Source organism: Urocampus carinirostris, unplaced genomic scaffold (genome assembly GCF_059441175.1).
Source record: "Urocampus carinirostris isolate Australia breed hairy pipefish unplaced genomic scaffold, RoL_Ucar_1.0 HiC_scaffold_35, whole genome shotgun sequence".
In the NCBI taxonomy this organism is placed as follows: domain Eukaryota; kingdom Metazoa; phylum Chordata; class Actinopteri; order Syngnathiformes; family Syngnathidae; genus Urocampus; species Urocampus carinirostris.
The window spans coordinates 40,409-62,269 of NW_028283142.1; the positions used below are offsets into that span (position 1 = coordinate 40,409).

At 47.1% G+C, this 21,861-nt stretch overlaps 1 protein-coding gene across 3 annotated transcripts in view; it reads right to left on the reverse strand.

Annotated features, from left to right (window-relative positions):
- Positions 1-16,793, reverse strand: part of LOC148345671 (uncharacterized) — a 54,341-nt gene extending 37,548 nt beyond the window's left edge. For all 3 annotated transcript variants that reach the window (XM_088325861.1, XM_088325860.1, XM_088325862.1), the window contains exon 1: positions 16,634-16,793. In XM_088325861.1, the coding sequence (XP_088181987.1) occupies positions 16,634-16,757 (124 nt within the window). In that variant the 5' untranslated portion in view covers positions 16,758-16,793. The remainder of the gene's footprint in view (positions 1-16,633) is intronic.
- Between the last annotated feature and the right edge of the window lie 5,068 nt (positions 16,794-21,861).

Genomic DNA, 21,861 nt, shown 5'->3' on the forward strand with positions numbered 1-21,861 from the left:
AAATGAACAACCGCCGATTTAATGAGTGCCCTCCGGTGGCATTAAGCGGCAATGCAGCTACCAACTGAAATACCTCCAGCCGTTCGAAATGAACGGCAGCCAATTGAATGAGAGCCCCCTGGTGGCATTTTTGTGGCAATGCAGCTACCATTGGAAATACATTGAGCCGTTGGAAATGAACGCCCACCGATTTAATGAGTGCTCTCTGGTGGCGTTTTTGCGCTAATGCAGCTACCATTTGAAATACATTCAGCCGTTCGAAATGAACGGCTGCCGATTCAATGATTAATCTCCGGTGGTGTTTTTGCGGCAATGCAGCTACCATTGGAAATACATCCAGCCGCTCGAAATGAATAGCCGCTGACCTAAAGAGTGCCCTCCGGTGGCGTTGTTGGGGCAATGCTGCTACCATTGGAAATATATCTAACCTTTGGAAATGAAAGGCGGCCGATTTAATCAGTGCCCTCCGGTGGCATTTTTGCGGCAATGCAGCTACCATTGGAAATACATCCAGCCATTCGAAATGAACGGCCGCCAATTTAATGAGTGCCCTCAGTTTGCGTTTTTGCAGCAATGCAGCTACCATTGGAAATACATTGAGCCGTTGGAAATTACCGGCCACCGATTTAATGAGTGCCCTCCGGTGAAGTTTTTGCGGCAATGCAGCTACCATTGGAAGTACATCCCGCCGCTTGAAATGAACGCCCGCCGATTTAATGAGCTCCCTCCGGTGGCGTTTTGGCGGCAATGCAGCTACCATTGGAAGTACATCCCGCCGTTCGAAATGAACAACCGCCGATTTAATGAGTGCCCTCCGGTGGCATTAAGCGGCAATGCAGCTACCAACTGAAATACCTCCAGCCGTTTAAATGAACGGCAGCCAATTGAATGAGAGCCCCCTGGTGGCATTTTTGTGGCAATGCAGCTACCATTGGAAACACATTGAGCCGTTCGAAAAGAAAGGCGACCGATTTAATGAGTGCCCTCAGGTGGCGTCTTTGCGGCAATGCAGCTACCATGGAAATACATCCAGCCATTCGAAATGAACGGCCACCAATTTAATGAGTGCCCTCAGTTTGCGTTTTTGCGGCAATGCAGCTACCCTTGGAAATACATTGAGCCGTTGGAAATCAACGGCCACCGATTTAATGAGTGCCCTCCGGTGGCGTTTTTGCGGCAATGCAGCTACCATTGGAAGTACATCCCGCCGCTTGAAATGAACGCCCGCCGATTTAATGAGTGCCCTCCGGTGGCGTTTTTGCGGCAATGCAGCTACCATTGGAAGTACATCCCGCCGTTCGAAATGAACAACCGCCGATTTAATGAGTGCCCTCCGGTGGCATTATGCGGCAATGCAGCTACCAACTGAAATACCTCCAGCCGTTCGGAATGAACGGCAGCCAATTGAATGAGTGCCCCCTGGTGGCATTTTTGTGGCAATGCAGTTACCATTGGAAATACATTGAGCCGTTGGAAATGAACGCCCACCGATTTAATGACTGCTCTCTGGTGGCGTTTTTGCGGCAATGCAGCTACCATTGGAAATACATCCAGCCATTGGAAATGAACAACCTCCAATTTAATGAGTGCCCTCCGGTGGCATTTTGCGGCAATGCAGCTACCAACTGAAATACATCCAGCCGTTCGAAATGAACGGCAGCCAATTGAATGAGTGCCCCCCGGTGGCGTTTTTGTGGCAATGCAGCTACCATTGGAAATACATTGAGTCGTTGGAAATGACCGGCCGCCGATTTAATGAGTTCCCTCCGGTGGCGTTTTTGCGGCAATGCAGATACCATTGGAAATACATTGAATTGTTGGAAATGAACGCCTGCCTATTTAATGAGTGCCCTCAGTGGCGTTTTTGCGGCAATTCAGCCACCATTGGAAATACATCCAGCCATTCAAAATAAACGGCCGCCGATTTAATGAGTGTCCCCCGGTGGCGTCTTTGCGGCAATGCAGCTACCATTGGAAATACATCCAGCCATTCGAAATGAACGGCCGCCAATTTAATGAGTGCCCTCAGTTTGCAATTTTGCAGCAATGCAGCTACCATTGGAAATACATTGAGCCGTTGGAAATTACCGGCCACCGATTTAATGAGTGCCCTCCGGTGAAGTTTTTGCGGCAATGCAGCTACCATTGGAAGTACATCCCGCCGCTTGAAATGAACGCCCGCCGATTTAATGAGTGCCCTCCGGTGGCGTTTTTGCGGCAATGCAGCTACCATTGGAAGTACATCCCGCCGTTCGAAATGAACAACCGCCGATTTAATGAGTGCCCTCCGGTGGCATTAAGCGGCAATGCAGCTACCAACTGAAATACCTCCAGCCGTTTAAATGAACGGCAGCCAATTGAATGAGAGCCCCCTGGTGGCATTTTTGTGGCAATGCAGCTATCATTGGAAACACATTGAGCCGTTGGAAATCAATGACAGCCAATTAAATAAATGCCCTCCGTTGCGTTTTTGCGGCAATTCAGCTACCATTGGAAATACATCCAGCCGTCGGAAATGAACAACCGTCGATTTAATGAGTACCCTCAGGTGGCGTTTTTGCGGCAATGCAGCTACCATTGGAAATACATCCAGCCGTTGGAAATGAACAACCGCCGATTTAATGAGTGCCCTCAGGTGGCGTTTTTGCGGCAATGCAGCTACCATTGGAAGTACATCCCGCCGTTCGAAATGAACAACCGCCGATTTAATGAGTGCCCTCCGGTGGCATTTTGCGGCAATGCAGCTACCAACTGATATACCTCCAGCCGTTCGAAATGAACGGCAGCCAATTGAATGAGTGCCCCCAGTGAAGTTTTTGTGGCAATGCAGCTACCATTGGAAATACATTGAACCGTTGGAAATGAACGCCCACTCATTTAATGAGTGCTCTCCGGTGGCATTTTTGCAGCAATGCAGCTACCATTGGAAATACATCCAGCCGTTTGAAACCGAACAGCCGCCTATTTAATGAGTGCCCTCCGATGGCGTTTTTGCGGCAATGCAGCTGCCATTGAAAATACATTGAGCCGTAGGAAATGAACGTCTGCCGACTTATGAGCTCCCTCAGGTAGCGTTTTTGCGGCAATGTAGCTACCATCTGAAATACATCCAGCCATTCGAAATGAACGTCTACCGATTTAATGGGTCCCCTTAGTTGGCGTTTTTGGGGCAATGCAGCTACCATTGGAAATACATTGAGCCGTTGGAAATGAACGCCCACCGATTTAATGAGTGCTCTCTGGTGGCGTTTTTGCGGCAATGCAGCTACCATTGGAAGTAAATCCCGCCGTTCGAAATGAACAACCGCCGATTTAATGAGTGCCCTCCGGTGGCATTAAGCGGCAATGCAGCTACCAACTGAAATACCTCCAGCCGTTCGAAATGAACGGCAGCCAATTGAATGAGAGCCCCCTGGTGGCATTTTTGTGGCAATGCAGCTACCATTGGAAATACATTGAGCCGTTGGAAATGAACGCCCACCGATTTAATGAGTGCTCTCTGGTGGCGTTTTTGCGCTAATGCAGCTACTATTGGAAATACATTCAGCCGTTCGAAAGGAACGGCTGCCGATTTAATGATTAATCTCCGGTGGTGTTTTTGCGGCAATGCAGCTACCATTGGAAATACATCCAGCCGCTCGAAATGAATAGCCGCTGACCTAAAGAGTGCCCTCCGGTGGCGTTGTTGGGGCAATGCTGCTACCATTGGAAATATATCTAACCTTTGGAAATGAAAGGCGGCCGATTTAATCAGTGCCCTCCGGTGGCATTTTTGCGGCAATGCAGCTACCATTGGAAATACATTGAGCCGTTGGAAATGAACGGCCGCCAATTTAATAGATGCCCTCGTTGGCGTTTTTGCGGCAATGCAGCTAACATTGGAAATACATTCAGCTTTTGGAAATGAATGCCCACCGATTTAATGAGAACCCTCCGGTGGCGTTTTTGAGGCAATGCAGCTACCATTGGAAACACATCCAGCCATTCAAAATGAACTGCCGCCGATTTAATGAGTGCCCCCGGTGGCGTTTTTGCGGCAATGCAGCTACCATTGGAAATACATCCAGCCGTTTGAAATGAACGACTGCCGATTTAATAGTGCCTCCGGTGGTGTTTTTGTTGCAATGCAGCTACCATTGAAAATATATCGAGCCTTTGGAAATGAAAGGCGGCCGATTTAATGAGTGCCCTCCGGTGGCGTTTTTGCGGCAATGCAGCTACCATTGGAAATACATTGAGCCGTTGGAAATGAACGGCCGCCGATTTAATGAGTGCCCCCCGGTGGCCTTGTTGCGGCAATGCAGCTATCATTGGAAACACATTGAGCCGTTGGAAATCAATGACAGCCAATTAAATAAATGCCCTCCGTTGCGTTTTTGCTGCAATGCAGCTACCATTGGAAATACATCCAGCCTTTCGAAATGAACGGCCGCCAATTTAATGAGTGCCCTCCGGTTGCGTTTTTGCGGCAATTCAGCTACCATTGGAAATACATCCAGCCGTCGGAAATGAACAACCGTCGATTTAATGAGTACCCTCAGGTGGCGTTTTTGCGGCAATGCAGCTACCATTGGAAATACATCCAGCCGTTGGAAATGAACAACCGCCAATTTAATGAGTGCCCTCAGGTGGCGTTTTTGCGGCAATGCAGCTACCATTGGAAGTACATCCCGCCGTTCGAAATGAACAACCGCCGATTTAAGAGTGCCCTCCGGTGGCATTTTGCGGCAATGCAGCTAACAACTGATATACCTCCAGCCGTTCGAAATGAACGGCAGCCAATTGAATGAGTGCCCCCCGGTGAAGTTTTTGTGGCAATGCAGCTACCATTGGAAATACATTGAACCGTTGGAAATGAACGCCCACTGATTTAATGAGTGCTCTCCGGTGGCATTTTTGCAGCAATGCAGCTACCATTGGAAATACATCCAGCCGTTTGAAACCGAACAGCCGCCTATTTAATGAGTACCCTCCGATGGCGTTTTTGCGGCGATGCAGCTACCATTGAAAATACATTGAGCCGTAGGAAATGAACGTCTGCCGACTTATTAGCTCCCTCAGGTGGCGTTTTTGCGGCAATGTAGCTACCATCTGAAATACATCCAGCCATTCAAAATGACCGGCCGCCGATTTAATGAGTTCCCTCCGGTGGCGTTTTTGCGGCAATGCAGATACCATTGGAAATACATTGAATTGTTGGAAATGAACGCCTGCCTATTTAATGAGTGCCCCTGGTGGCGTTTTTGCGGCAATTCAGCCACCATTGGAAATACATCCAGCCATTCGAAATGAACGGCCGCCAATTTAATGAGTGCCCTCAGTTTGCGTTTTTGCGGCAATGCAGCTACCATTGGAAATACAATGAGCCGTTGGAAATTAACGGCCACCGATTTAATGAGTGCCCTCCGGTGAAGTTTTTGCGGCAATGCAGCTACCATTGGAAGTACATCCCGCCGCTTGAAATGAACGCCCGCCGATTTAATGAGTGCCCTCCGGTGGCGTTTTTGCGGCAATGCAGCTACCATTGGAAGTACATCCCGCCGTTCGAAATGAACAACCGCCGATTTAATGAGTGCCCTCCGGTGGCATTAAGCGGCAATGCAGCTACCAACTGAAATACCTCCAGCCGTTCGAAATGAACGGCAGCCAATTGAATGAGAGCCCCCTGGTGGCATTTTTGTGGCAATGCAGCTACCATTGGAAATACATTGAGCCGTTGGAAATGAACGCCCACCGATTTAATGAGTGCTCTCTGGTGGCGTTTTTGCGCTAATGCAGCTACCATTTGAAATACATTCAGCCGTTCGAAATGAACGGCTGCCGATTCAATGATTAATCTCCGGTGGTGTTTTTGCGGCAATGCAGCTACCATTGGAAATACATCCAGCCGCTCGAAATGAATAGCCGCTGACCTAAAGAGTGCCCTCCGGTGGCGTTGTTGGGGCAATGCTGCTACCATTGGAAATATATCTAACCTTTGGAAATGAAAGGCGGCCGATTTAATCAGTGCCCTCCGGTGGCATTTTTGCGGCAATGCAGCTACCATTGGAAATACATTGAGCTGTTGGAAATGAACGGCCGCCAATTTAATAGATGCCCTCGGTGGCGTTTTTGCGGCAATGCAGCTAACATCGGAAATACATTCAGCTTTTGGAAATGAATGCCCACCGATTTAATGAGAACCCTCCGGTGGCGTTTTTGAGGCAATGCAGCTACCATTGGAAACACATCCAGCCATTGAAAATGAACTGCCGCCGATTTAATGAGAGCCCCCGGTGGCGTTTTTGCGGCAATGCAGCTACCATTGGAAATACATCCAGCCGTTTGAAATGAACGGCTGCCGATTTAATAGTGCCTCCGGTGGTGTTTTTGTTGCAATGCAGCTACCATTGGATATATATCGAGCCTTTGGAAATGAAAGGCGGCCGATTTAATAAGTGCCCTCCGGTGGCGTTTTTGTGGCAATGCAGCTACCATTGGAAATACATTGAGCCGTTGGAAATGAACGGCCGCCGATTTAATGAGTGCCCCCCGGTGGCCTTGTTGCAGCAATGCAGCTATCATTGGAAACACATTGAGCCGTTGGAAATCAATGACAGCCAATTAAATAAATGCCCTCCGGTGGCATTTTGCGGCAATGCAGCTACCAACTGATATACCTCCAGCCGTTCGAAATGAACGGCAGCCAATTGAATGAGTGCCCCCCGGTGAAGTTTTTGTGGCAATGCAGCTACCATTGGAAATACATTGAACCGTTGGAAATGAACGCCCACTGATTTAATGAGTGCTCTCGGTGGCATTTTTGCAGCAATGCAGCTACCATTGGAAATACATCTAGCCGTTTGAAACCGAACAGCCGCCTATTTAATGAGTGCCCTCCGATGGCGTTTTTGAGGCAATGCAGCTACCATTGAAAATACATTGACCCGTAGGAAATGAATGTCTGCCGACTTATGAGCTCCCTCAGGTGGCGTTTTTGCGGCAATGTAGCTACCATCTGAAATACATCCAGCCATTCGAAATGAACGTCTGCCGATTTAATGAGTTCCCTCAGCTGGCGTTTTTGGGGCAATGCAGCTACCATTGGAAATACATTGAGCCGTTGGAAATGAACGGCTGCCGATTTAATGACTGCCCTCCATTGGCGTTTTTGCGGCAATGCAGCTACCATTGGAAATACCTCCAGCCGTTTGAAATGAACGGCTGCCGATTTAATAGTGCCTCCGGTGGTGTTTTTGTTGCAATGCAACTACCATTGGAAATATATCGAGCCTTTGGAAATGAAGGGCGGCCGATTTAATAAGTGCCCTCCGGTGGCGTTTTTGTGGCAATGCAGCTACCATTGGAAATACATTGAGCCGTTGGAAATGAACGGCCGCCGATTTAATGAGTGCCCCCCGGTGGCCTTGTTGCGGCAATGCAGCTATCATTGGAAACACATTGAGCCGTTGGAAATCAATGACAGCCAATTAAATAAATGCCCTCCGTTGCGTTTTTGCGGCAATGCAGCTACCATTGGAAATACATCCAGCCGCTGGAAATGAACAACCGACAATTTAATGAGTGCCCTCAGGTGGCGTTTTTGCGGCAATGCAGCTACCATTGGAAGTACATCCCGCCGTTCGAAATGAACAACCGCCGATTTAATGAATGCCCTCCGGTGGCATTTTGCGGCAATGAAGCTACCAACTGATATACCTCCAGCCGTTCGAAATGAACGGCAGCCAATTGAATGAGTGCCCCCCGGTGAAGTTTTTGTGGCAATGCAGCTACCATTGGAAATACATTGAACTGTTGGAAATGAACGCCCACTGATTTAATGAGTGCTCTCCGGTGGCATTTTTGCAGCAATGCAGCTACCATTGGAAATACATCCAGCCGTTTGAAACCGAACAGCCGCCTATTTAATGAGTGCCCTCCGATGGCGTTTTTGAGGCAATGCAGCTACCATTGAAAATACATTGAGCCGTAGGAAATGAACGTCTGCCGACTTATGAGCTCCCTCAGGTGGCGTTTTTGCGGCAATGTAGCTACCATCTGAAATACATCCAGCCGTTCGAAATGAACGGCAGCCAATTGAATGAGAGCCCCCTGGTGGCATTTTTGTGGCAATGCAGCTACCATTGGAAATACATTGAGCCGTTGGAAATGAACGCCCACCGATTTAATGAGTGCTCTCTGGTGGCGTTTTTGCGCTAATGCAGCTACCATTTGAAATACATTCAGCCGTTCGAAATGAACGGCTGCCGATTCAATGATTAATCTCCGGTGGTGTTTTTGCGGCAATGCAGCTACCATTGGAAATACATCCAGCCGCTCGAAATGAATAGCCGCTGACCTAAAGAGTGCCCTCCGGTGGCGTTGTTGGGGCAATGCTGCTACCATTGGAAATATATCTAACCTTTGGAAATGAAAGGCGGCCGATTTAATCAGTGCCCTCCGGTGGCATTTTTGCGGCAATGCAGCTACCATTGGAAATACATTGAGCTGTTGGAAATGAACGGCCGCCAATTTAATAGATGCCCTCGGTGGCGTTTTTGCGGCAATGCAGCTAACATCGGAAATACATTCAGCTTTTGGAAATGAATGCCCACCGATTTAATGAGAACCCTCCGGTGGCGTTTTTGAGGCAATGCAGCTACCATTGGAAACACATCCAGCCATTGAAAATGAACTGCCGCCGATTTAATGAGAGCCCCCGGTGGCGTTTTTGCGGCAATGCAGCTACCATTGGAAATACATCCAGCCGTTTGAAATGAACGGCTGCCGATTTAATAGTGCCTCCGGTGGTGTTTTTGTTGCAATGCAGCTACCATTGGATATATATCGAGCCTTTGGAAATGAAAGGCGGCCGATTTAATAAGTGCCCTCCGGTGGCGTTTTTGTGGCAATGCAGCTACCATTGGAAATACATTGAGCCGTTGGAAATGAACGGCCGCCGATTTAATGAGTGCCCCCCGGTGGCCTTGTTGCAGCAATGCAGCTATCATTGGAAACACATTGAGCCGTTGGAAATCAATGACAGCCAATTAAATAAATGCCCTCCGGTGGCATTTTGCGGCAATGCAGCTACCAACTGATATACCTCCAGCCGTTCGAAATGAACGGCAGCCAATTGAATGAGTGCCCCCCGGTGAAGTTTTTGTGGCAATGCAGCTACCATTGGAAATACATTGAACCGTTGGAAATGAACGCCCACTGATTTAATGAGTGCTCTCGGTGGCATTTTTGCAGCAATGCAGCTACCATTGGAAATACATCTAGCCGTTTGAAACCGAACAGCCGCCTATTTAATGAGTGCCCTCCGATGGCGTTTTTGAGGCAATGCAGCTACCATTGAAAATACATTGACCCGTAGGAAATGAATGTCTGCCGACTTATGAGCTCCCTCAGGTGGCGTTTTTGCGGCAATGTAGCTACCATCTGAAATACATCCAGCCATTCGAAATGAACGTCTGCCGATTTAATGAGTTCCCTCAGCTGGCGTTTTTGGGGCAATGCAGCTACCATTGGAAATACATTGAGCCGTTGGAAATGAACGGCTGCCGATTTAATGACTGCCCTCCATTGGCGTTTTTGCGGCAATGCAGCTACCATTGGAAATACCTCCAGCCGTTTGAAATGAACGGCTGCCGATTTAATAGTGCCTCCGGTGGTGTTTTTGTTGCAATGCAACTACCATTGGAAATATATCGAGCCTTTGGAAATGAAGGGCGGCCGATTTAATAAGTGCCCTCCGGTGGCGTTTTTGTGGCAATGCAGCTACCATTGGAAATACATTGAGCCGTTGGAAATGAACGGCCGCCGATTTAATGAGTGCCCCCCGGTGGCCTTGTTGCGGCAATGCAGCTATCATTGGAAACACATTGAGCCGTTGGAAATCAATGACAGCCAATTAAATAAATGCCCTCCGTTGCGTTTTTGCGGCAATGCAGCTACCATTGGAAATACATCCAGCCGCTGGAAATGAACAACCGACAATTTAATGAGTGCCCTCAGGTGGCGTTTTTGCGGCAATGCAGCTACCATTGGAAGTACATCCCGCCGTTCGAAATGAACAACCGCCGATTTAATGAATGCCCTCCGGTGGCATTTTGCGGCAATGAAGCTACCAACTGATATACCTCCAGCCGTTCGAAATGAACGGCAGCCAATTGAATGAGTGCCCCCCGGTGAAGTTTTTGTGGCAATGCAGCTACCATTGGAAATACATTGAACTGTTGGAAATGAACGCCCACTGATTTAATGAGTGCTCTCCGGTGGCATTTTTGCAGCAATGCAGCTACCATTGGAAATACATCCAGCCGTTTGAAACCGAACAGCCGCCTATTTAATGAGTGCCCTCCGATGGCGTTTTTGAGGCAATGCAGCTACCATTGAAAATACATTGAGCCGTAGGAAATGAACGTCTGCCGACTTATGAGCTCCCTCAGGTGGCGTTTTTGCGGCAATGTAGCTACCATCTGAAATACATCCAGCCATTCGAAATGAACGTCTGCCGATTTAATGAGTTCCCTCAGTTGGCGTTTTTGGGGCAATGCAGCAACCATTGGAAATACATTGAGCCGTTGGAAATGAACGGCTGCCGATTTAATGACTGCCCTCCATTGGCGTTTTTGCGGCAATGCAGCTACCATTGGAAATACATCCTGCCGTTGGAAATGAACAACCGCCGATTTAATGAGTGCCCTTAGGTGGCGTTTTTGCGGCAATGCAGCTACGTTTGGAAACACATTGAGCCGTTCGAAAAGAACGGCGACCGATTTAATGAGTGCCCTCAGGTGGCGTCTTTGCGGCAATGCAGCTACCGTTGGAAATACATTTGAGTCGTTGGAAATGACCGGCCGCCGATTTAATGAGTTCCCTCCGGTGGCGTTTTTGCGGCAATGCAGATACCATTGGAAATACATTGAATTGTTGGAAATGAACGCCTGCCTATTTAATGAGTGCCCTCGGTGGTGTCTTTGCGGCAATGCAGCTACCATGGAAATACATCCAGCCATTCGAAATGAACGGCCACCAATTTAATGAGTGCCCTCAATTTGCGTTTTTGCGGCAATGCAGCTACCATTGGAAATACATTGAGCCGTTGGAAATTAACGGCCACCGATTTAATAGTGCCTCCGGTGGTGTTTTTGTTGCAATGCAGCTACCATTGGAAGTACATCCCGCCGCTTGAAATGAACGCCCGCCGATTTAATGAGTGCCCTCCCGTGGCGTTTTTGCGGCAATGCAGCTATACCAGCTCAGTAGCCTTGATGGTAAGGCGCCCGCTTTGAGACTGGGAGGTCGGTGGTTCGCGCCCCGGCCGAGTCATTCCTAAGACTTAAAAAGTGGTCGGCGGCGCCCTCTGTTGGCTGCGGCTGCATCAGCTCGCTACAACGGGTCAGGTGCAATCGACATTTCGTTCTGTGTAAATTGTTACACAGAATGACAATACAAGGAAATTATTATTATTATTATTATTGTTGGAAGTACATCCCGCCGTTCGAAATGAACAACCGCCGATTTAATGAGTGCCCTCCGGTGGCATTATGCGGCAATGCAGCTACCAACTGAAATACCTCCAGCCGTTCGGAATGAACGGCCGCCAATTTAATGAGTGCCCTCCGGTTGCGTTTTTGCGGCAATTCAGCTACCATTGGAAATACATCCAGCCGTCGGAAATGAACAACCGTCGATTTAATGAGTACCCTCAGGTGGCGTTTTTGCGGCAATGCAGCTACCATTGGAAATACATCCAGCCGTTGGAAATGAACAACCGCCAATTTAATGAGTGCCCTCAGGTGGCGTTTTTGCGGCAATGCAGCTACCATTGGAAATACATTGAGCCGTTGGAAATGAACGGCCGCCGATTTAATGAGTGCCCCCCGGTGGCCTTGTTGCGGCAATGCAGCTATCATTGGAAACACATTGAGCCGTTGGAAATCAATGACAGCCAATTAAATAAATGCCCTCCGTTGCGTTTTTGCTGCAATGCAGCTACCATTGGAAATACATCCAGCCTTTCGAAATGAACGGCCGCCAATTTAATGAGTGCCCTCCGGTTGCGTTTTTGCGGCAATTCAGCTACCATTGGAAATACATCCAGCCGTCGGAAATGAACAACCGTCGATTTAATGAGTACCCTCAGGTGGCGTTTTTGCGGCAATGCAGCTACCATTGGAAATACATCCAGCCGTTGGAAATGAACAACCGCCAATTTAATGAGTGCCCTCAGGTGGCGTTTTTGCGGCAATGCAGCTACCATTGGAAGTACATCCCGCCGTTCGAAATGAACAACCGCCGATTTAAGAGTGCCCTCCGGTGGCATTTTGCGGCAATGCAGCTAACAACTGATATACCTCCAGCCGTTCGAAATGAACGGCAGCCAATTGAATGAGTGCCCCCCGGTGAAGTTTTTGTGGCAATGCAGCTACCATTGGAAATACATTGAACCGTTGGAAATGAACGCCCACTGATTTAATGAGTGCTCTCCGGTGGCATTTTTGCAGCAATGCAGCTACCATTGGAAATACATCCAGCCGTAGGAAATGAACGTCTGCCGACTTATTAGCTCCCTCAGGTGGCGTTTTTGCGGCAATGTAGCTACCATCTGAAATACATCCAGCCATTCAAAATGACCGGCCGCCGATTTAATGAGTTCCCTCCGGTGGCGTTTTTGCGGCAATGCAGATACCATTGGAAATACATTGAATTGTTGGAAATGAACGCCTGCCTATTTAATGAGTGCCCCTGGTGGCGTTTTTGCGGCAATTCAGCCACCATTGGAAATACATCCAGCCATTCAAAATAAACGGCCGCCGATTTAATGAGTGCCCCCCGGTGGCGTTGTTGCGGCAATGCAGCTACCATTGGAAACACATTGAGCCGTTCGAAAAGAATGGCGACCGATTTAATGAGTGCCCTCCGGTGGCGTTTTTGCGGCAATACAGATACCATTGGAAATACATTGAATTGTTGGAAATGAACGCCTGCCTATTTAATGAGTGCCCTCGGTGGTGTCTTTGCGGCAATGCAGCTACCATGGAAATACATCCAGCCATTCGAAATGAACGGCCACCAATTTAATGAGTGCCCTCAATTTGCGTTTTTGCGGCAATGCAGCTACCATTGGAAATACATTGAGCCGTTGGAAATTAACGGCCACCGATTTAATGAGTGCCCTCCGGTGGCGTTTTTGCGGCAATGCAGCTACCATTGGAAGTACATCCCGCCGCTTGAAATGAACGCCCGCCGATTTAATGAGTGCCCTCCCGTGGCGTTTTTGCGGCAATGCAGCTATAGCAGCTCAGTAGCCTAGATGGTAAGGCGCCCGCTTTGAGACTGGGAGGTCGGTGGTTCGCGCCCCGGCCGAGTCATTCCTAAGACTTAAAAAGTGGTCGGCGGCGCCCTGTGTTGGCTGCGGCTGCATCGGCTCGCTACAACGGGTCAGGTGCAATCGACATTTCGTTCTGTGTACATTGTTACACAGAATGACAATACAAGGAAATTATTATTATTATTATTATTGTTGGAAGTACATCCCGCCGTTCGAAATGAACAACCGCCGATTTAATGAGTGCCCTCCGGTGGCATTATGCGGCAATGCAGCTACCAACTGAAATACCTCCAGCCGTTCGGAATGAACGGCCGCCAATTTAATGAGTGCCCTCCGGTTGCGTTTTTGCGGCAATTCAGCTACCATTGGAAATACATCCAGCCGTCGGAAATGAACAACCGTCGATTTAATGAGTACCCTCAGGTGGCGTTTTTGCGGCAATGCAGCTACCATTGGAAATACATCCAGCCGTTGGAAATGAACAACCGCCAATTTAATGAGTGCCCTCAGGTGGCGTTTTTGCGGCAATGCAGCTACCATTGGAAATACATTGAGCCGTTGGAAATGAACGGCCGCCGATTTAATGAGTGCCCCCCGGTGGCCTTGTTGCGGCAATGCAGCTATCATTGGAAACACATTGAGCCGTTGGAAATCAATGACAGCCAATTAAATAAATGCCCTCCGTTGCGTTTTTGCTGCAATGCAGCTACCATTGGAAATACATCCAGCCTTTCGAAATGAACGGCCGCCAATTTAATGAGTGCCCTCCGGTTGCGTTTTTGCGGCAATTCAGCTACCATTGGAAATACATCCAGCCGTCGGAAATGAACAACCGTCGATTTAATGAGTACCCTCAGGTGGCGTTTTAGCGGCAATGCAGCTACCATTGGAAATACATCCAGCCGTTGGAAATGAACAACCGCCAATTTAATGAGTGCCCTCAGGTGGCGTTTTTGCGGCAATGCAGCTACCATTGGAAGTACATCCCGCCGTTCGAAATGAACAACCGCCGATTTAAGAGTGCCCTCCGGTGGCATTTTGCGGCAATGCAGCTAACAACTGATATACATCCAGCCATTCGAAATGAACGTCTGCCGATTTAATGAGTTCCCTCAGTTGGCGTTTTTGGGGCAATGCAGCTACCATTGGAAATACATTGAGCCGTTGGAAATGAACGGCTGCCGATTTAATGACTGCCCTCCATTGGCGTTTTTGCGGCAATGCAGCTACCATTGGAAATACATCCAGCCGTTTGAAATGAACGGCTGCCGATTTAATAGTGCCTCCGGTGGTGTTTTTGTTGCAATGCAGCTACCATTGGAAATATATCGAGCCTTTGGAAATGAAGGGCGGCCGATTTAATAAGTGCCCTCCGGTGGCGTTTTTGTGGCAATGCAGCTACCATTGGAAATACATTGAGCCGTTGGAAATGAACGGCCGCCGATTTAATGAGTGCCCCCCGGTGGCCTTGTTGCGGCAATGCAGCTATCATTGGAAACACATTGAGCCGTTGGAAATCAATGACAGCCAATTAAATAAATGCCCTCCGTTGCGTTTTTGCGGCAATGCAGCTACCATTGGAAATACATCCAGCCGCTGGAAATGAACAACCGACAATTTAATGAGTGCCCTCAGGTGGCGTTTTTGCGGCAATGCAGCTACCATTGGAAGTACATCCCGCCGTTCGAAATGAACAACCGCCGATTTAATGAGTGCCCTCCGGTGGCATTTTGCGGCAATGAAGCTACCAACTGATATACCTCCAGCCGTTCGAAATGAACGGCAGCCAATTGAATGAGTGCCCCCCGGTGAAGTTTTTGTGGCAATGCAGCTACCATTGGAAATACATTGAACTGTTGGAAATGAACGCCCACTGATTTAATGAGTGCTCTCCGGTGGCATTTTTGCAGCAATGCAGCTACCATTGGAAATACATCCAGCCGTTTGAAACCGAACAGCCGCCTATTTAATGAGTGCCCTCCGATGGCGTTTTTGAGGCAATGCAGCTACCATTGAAAATACATTGAGCCGTAGGAAATGAACATCTGCCGACTTATGAGCTCCCTCAGGTGGCGTTTTTGCGGCAATGTAGCTACCATCTGAAATACATCCAGCCATTCGAAATGAACGTCTGCCGATTTAATGAGTTCCCTCAGTTGGCGTTTTTGGGGCAATGCAGCAACCATTGGAAATACATTGAGCCGTTGGAAATGAACGGCTGCTAATTTAATGAGTGCCCTCAGGTGGCGTTTTTGCGGCAATGCAGCTACCATTGGAAGTACATCCCGCCGTTCGAAATGAACAACCGCCGATTTAATGAGTGCCCTCCGGTGGCGTTTTTGCTGCAATGCAAGCGTTCTCTGATCCTCGATCAATGAATTGATCCCTAATCATATCATCAGCAAACGTGCCAAGTCACAGTTTGTAATTAATTCCCTCAATGCAGCAATGAACTGACCAGTCGTCTCGCCCGGTGTTGTGCCCTTTTCCGACTCCTATGCAAATTCCTCCCCCCCTCCGATTTTAATTAAAAAAAAAAAAAAAAAATTTGTTTACACCGCGGGATCCAATGCAACCAGGGTTTCATTCACAATAAAAAAGACATTACATACGGATATTATAGTAAATCAAATAAACATTATTTGTGTACAATTAGTTGTGATTGCGGAAATCATAGCGTACAGTGACGTTGGTGACTTTTCCATCCGCGTTAACAAACGCATTTTGTAAAATACGATCGCGCTTTATTGTTTAAATAAATGCGTTATATAGACTAGGATCTCCCAATTATTATAATTAGCTCGCTTTATTTTGTTTTAAAGCGTATTATATAGAATACGATCGCTTTTGTCGGAAGCGTACATTGACGTTGGTGACATTTTCATCCGCGTTAAAAAACGCAATTTGTAGAATAAAATCACGCTTTATTGTTTAAATAAACGCATTATATAGACTAGGATCTCCCAATTATTATAATTAGCTCGCTTTATTGTTTTAATAAGAGTTTTATATAGAATACGATCAGGGGGGGAGGAATTTGCATAGGAGTCGGAAAAGGGCACGCTGACGGAACTTGCTACTCTCAGCCACGACATTCATCTTCGGTACAAAGAAAGTTTTCTGGCGCATCACAGGCGGATTTGTAAGAAGTGCCAGTGTCGGGAAGGGAAAGAAAAATTCTCTGACCTTCTGTGCCTGAACAGTGCAGCAGTAGTGCACGTTTTCGTTTGTCCGGTATGTTGTTTGCAGTCAATGCTAGCAGCTAATTTTCGAACATCTAAATCCACGTGATGTACAACATTGTACGCTCACCTGGGGTTTCAAGCAAAGCAAGTGGTTGTGAGATTCTGATCCAAGTCATCTTCGTCGCCGATATGTTGTTTATGTAGTAGGATTGTAGTAATAGATTCAGGACAGGCACGGACGGTACATTCATAGAGTGTCTACTTAACTTCTTCCTCGGTAGTTCTCAAGCACAAGTACAAGGCTGCACATTAGTATACAGCGACACCGCAGGAAAGGAAGTGTATTACACGACACCACACTTGGGGTCATTCCGAGGTTTAATTCAGGAGTTAGCATGGGGGGGGGGAGAAATTGGGCAGGCATTTTACCTGCCAAAATCTGACTCCCCTGCTAAAATAGATCCTGTTTGAGATACAGACTTGTGACTTGAAGAGTAACCTTCTGTGGCATAAATAAGTAAGCACAGTGAATTTGGGGTCATTTGGAGTTTTTAGTCAGGAGTTAGCATTGGTGGTAGGATTTGGGCAGGCAAAAAAATCTGACTCCCCTGCTAAAATAGACTCTGTTGGAGATACAAACTTGTAACTTCTAGAGCAGGGGTCGGGAACCTTTTTGACTCAAAGAGCCATAAAAGCAAAAAATATTAATTTTATTTTGGGAAAGAGCCACACCATATATTATAAGACAAATTTACTAAATTGCTAAACCGGCGCCCCAGACAAAAGCTTAGTCTTCAGCACATTTATTTTTGATGATTTGATAAAAATTATGAAAAGAGAATAATGCCAGAGCCCCTGTCCCAAATTCAACAAACAGACCACTTTAAACTTGTCTCTTTCTTGCAATTACTCAAGATCGGTTCAACTCCTTTTGACCTTTTTTTTTCATACATATTGGTTTCAAAACCAGATGCAAGCATTTATTTTGTAAAAACGTCACAACATTCTGAGAATAGGGAGCCTTATGTGCTTACCTTTGGCGAGAGATGGGAGGGAATGCTTGTACCTTGTACTTTTTGCATAGCTCCACCCATCCCTCCCACTCACCCAATCAAATGACTAAGTTCTCTTCCGGTGTTTTGGCGTATTTACAGTTCTGTGGATTCATCATAAAGTATCTGAACACTGAACACAGATTGTATAGTGAACTTTTAAATAAAGGATTCTTTAGCGTTGTACAGCCAAAACGAGTTTTTTTCCCCCTTTTTTTGTGTGACACTTTGACTGTAAATTGTAGTGAAAAACGTGCCCTATATATACTGTGAAGTGTTACCTTCGGATTTAGTTTTGATTTGGTCTACGTGTACCTGAATAGGATAGACAACTCCGGTTTTGAACAAGATGGAGAAATTTTGCATGCAATCAAATTGGTCTCTGAGCCACAGATACTCATAGAAAGAGCCATATATGGCTCGCCAGCCATAGGTTCCCGACCCCTGTTCTAGAGTAACCTTCTGTGGCATCAATAAGTCAGCACAGTGAATTTGGGGTCATTTTGAGTTTTAATTCAGGAGTTAGCAGGGGGGGGGATGGGCAGGCATCTTACCTACCAAAATCTGACTCCCCTGCTAAAATAGACTCTGTTGGAGATACAGACTTGTAATTTCTAGAGTAACCTTCTGTGGCATCAATAAGTCAGCACAGTGAATTTGGGGTCATTTGGAGTTTTAATTCAGGAGTTAGCAGGGGGGGGGGATGGGCAGGCATCATACCCACCAAAATCTGACTCCCCTGCTAAAATAGACTCTGTTGGAGATACAGACTTGTACTTTCAAGAGCAACCTCCTGTGGCATCAATAAGTCATCACAGTGAATTTGTGGTCATTTGGAGTTTTTATTCAGGAGTTAGCGGGGGGAATTTGGGCAGGCAAAAATCTGACTACCTTGCTAAAATAGACTCTGTTGGAGATACAGACTTGTAACTTGTAGAGTAACCTTCTGTGGCATCAATATGTCAGCACAGTGAATTTGAAAACTTTCAGACGTTTCTCATAATACTACTATTATTATTATTAATAGTAGTAATAAAAACGAACTAGATCTGTCGAACACCTATTCAGTAACACATCGCAAAGTGGAGGTATTCCTCTGTAGTTGGATCCCAAAACCCCAAAACATAAGGTTTAAAGCGTGTCTTATTTTGCAAACAGTATAGGCAGGGAAGTCCAATTTTAAATGAAAAAAACAACAACCATTTGTTTACACCGCGGGATCCAATGCAACCACGGTTTCATTCACAATAAAAAAGACATTACATAAGGCTATTATAGTACATCAAATAAATGCTATTTGTGTACAATTAGTTGTGATTGCGGAAATCATAGCGTACATTGACGTTGGTGAATTTTTCATCCACGATAACAATCGCATTTTGTAGAATACGATCGCACTTTATTATTTGAATACACGCGTTATATAGACTAGGATCTCCCAATTATTACAATTAGCTCGCTTTATTTTTTTAAAAAGCGTATTATATAGAATACGATTGCATTTGTCGGAAGCGTCCATTGACGTTGGTGACTTTTTCATCCGCATGAACAAACGCATTTTGTAGAATACGATCACGCTTTAATGTTTAAATAAACGCGTTATCTAGACAACCCCCATTGTTATGAATAGCTCGCTTTATTGTTTTAATAAGCGTTTTATATAGAATACGATCGCTTTTGTTGGAAGCGGAGCAGAATGTGCGTTCACGCGAGAGGTGGGATTCTGTACAGGAGTCGGAATTGGGCAAACAACGGCCACCAATGAGTTCCCTCCGGTGGCGTTTTTGCGGCAATGCAGCTACCATTGGAAAGACATCCAGCCATTCAAAATGAACGGCCGCCGATTTAATGAGTGCCCTCCGGTGGCGTTTTTGCGGCAATGCAGCTACCATTAGCATACATCCAGCCGTTCGAAATGAACGGCCACCGATTTAATCAGTGCCCTCAGTTGGCGTTTTTGTGGCAATGCAGCTACCATTGGAAATACATTGAGCCGTTGGAAATTATAAGCCACCGATTTAATGAGTGCCCTCCGTTAGCATTTTTGCCCCAATACAGCTTCATTGGAAATACATCCAGCCGTCGGAAATGAACAGCCGCCGATTTAATGAGTGCCCTCCGGTGGCGTATTTTCTGGTAATGTAGCTACCATTGGAAATATATCCAGCCGTTGGAATTTAACGGCCGCCGATTTAATGACTGCCCTCCGGTGGCGTTTTTAGCAATGCAGCTACCATTGGAAATACATCCAGCCGTTGGAAATTATTGCGCGCCAATTTAATGAGTGCCCTCAGGTGGCGTTTTTGCGGCAATGCAGCTAACATTGGAAGTACATCCCGCCGTTCGAAATGAACAACCCCCAATTTAATGAGTGCCCTCCGGTGGCATTTTGCGGCAATGCAGCTACAATTGGAAATGCATCCAGCCATTGGAAATACACGCCCGCCCATTTAATGTGTGTCCTCCGGAGGCGTTTTTGCGGCAATGCAGCTACCATTGGTAATACATCCAGCCGTTCGAAATTAACGGCCGCCGATTTAATGAGGACCCACCGGTGGCGTTTTCGCGGAAATGCAGAAACCATTTTAAATACATCCAGCCGTTAGAATTGAATGGCTGCCAATTTAATGAGTGCCCTCCGGTGGCGTTTTTGTGGCAATGCAGCAACCATTGCAAATACATCCAGCCGTTCGAAATGAATGGCAGCTACTTAAAGAGTGCCCTCTGGTGGCGTTGTTGGGGCAATGCAGCTACCATTGAAAATACATTAAGCCGGTGGAAATGAACGGCCGCCGATTTAATGAACTCCCTTCGGTGGCGTTTTCGCAGCAATGCAGCTACCATTGGAAATCATCCAGCCATTCAAAATGAACGGCCACCGATTTAATGAGTCCCCTCAGTTGGCATTTTTGTGGCAATGCAGCTACCATTGGAAATACATCCAGCCGTTCGAAATGAATGGCTGCCGACTAAAAGAGTGCCTTTCGGTGGCGTTTTTGCGGCAATGCAGCTACCATTGGAAATACATCCAGCCTTTCGAAATGAACGCCTGCCCATTTAATGTGTTCCCTCCAGTGGTATTTTGGGGCAATGCAGCTACCATTGGAAATACATCCATCCATTGGAAATGAACGGCTGCTTATTTAATGAGTGCCCTCCGGTGGCGTTTTTGCGGCAATGCAGCTACCATTGCAAATACATCCAGCCGTTTCGAAATGAATGGCAGCTGACTTAAAGAGTGCCCTCTGTTGGCGTTGATGGGGCAATGCAGCTACCATTGCAAATACATCCAGCCGTTTCGAAATGAATGGCAGCTGACTTAAAGAGTGCCCTCTGTTGGCGTTGATGGGGCAATGCAGCTACCATTGGAAATATATTGAGCCGTTGGAAATGAACGGCCGCCGATTTAATGAGCTCCCTCCGGTGGCGTTTTTGCGGCAATGCAGCTACCATTGGAAATACATCCAGCCGTTGGAAATGAACGCCCGCCAATTTAATGAGTGCCCTCAGGTGGCGTTTTTGCGGCAGTGCAGCTACCCTTGGAAGTACATCCCGCCGTTTGAAATGAACAACCGCCTATTTAATGAGTGCCCTCTGGTGGCGTTTTTGCGGCCACACTGCTACCATTGGAAATAAATCGAGCCTTTGGAGATGAACAGCGCCCAATTCAATGAGTGCCCTCCGGTGCAGTTTTTGCGGCAATGCAGCTACCATTGGAAATACATCCAGCCGTTGGAAATGAACGCCTGCCCATTCAATGTGTTCCCTCCAGTGGTATTTTGGGGCAATGCAGCTACCATTGGAAATACATCCAGCCGTTGGAAATGAACGGCAGCCGATTGAATGATACCCCCCCGGTGGCGTTTTTGCGGCAATGCAGCTACCATTGGAAATACATCCAGCCATTCGAAATGAACAGCTGCCCATTTAATGAGTGCTCTCAGGTGGCGTTTTTGGGTCAATGCAGCTACCATTGGAAATACATCCAGCCATTCGAAATGAACGGCCGCCGATTTAATGAGCTCCCTCCGGTGGCGTTTTTGCGGCAATGCAGCTACCATTGGAAATACATCCAGCCGTTGGAAATGAACGCCCGCCAGATTAATGAGTGCCCTCAGGTGGCGTTTTTGCGGCAGTGCAGCTACCCTTGGAAGTACATCCCGCCGTTTGAAAAGAACAACCGCCTATTTAATGAGTGCCCTCTGGTGGCGTTTTTGCGGCCACACTGCTACCATTGGAAATAAATCGAGCCTTTGGAGATGAACAGCGCCCAATTCAATGAGTGCCCTCCGGTGCAGTTTTT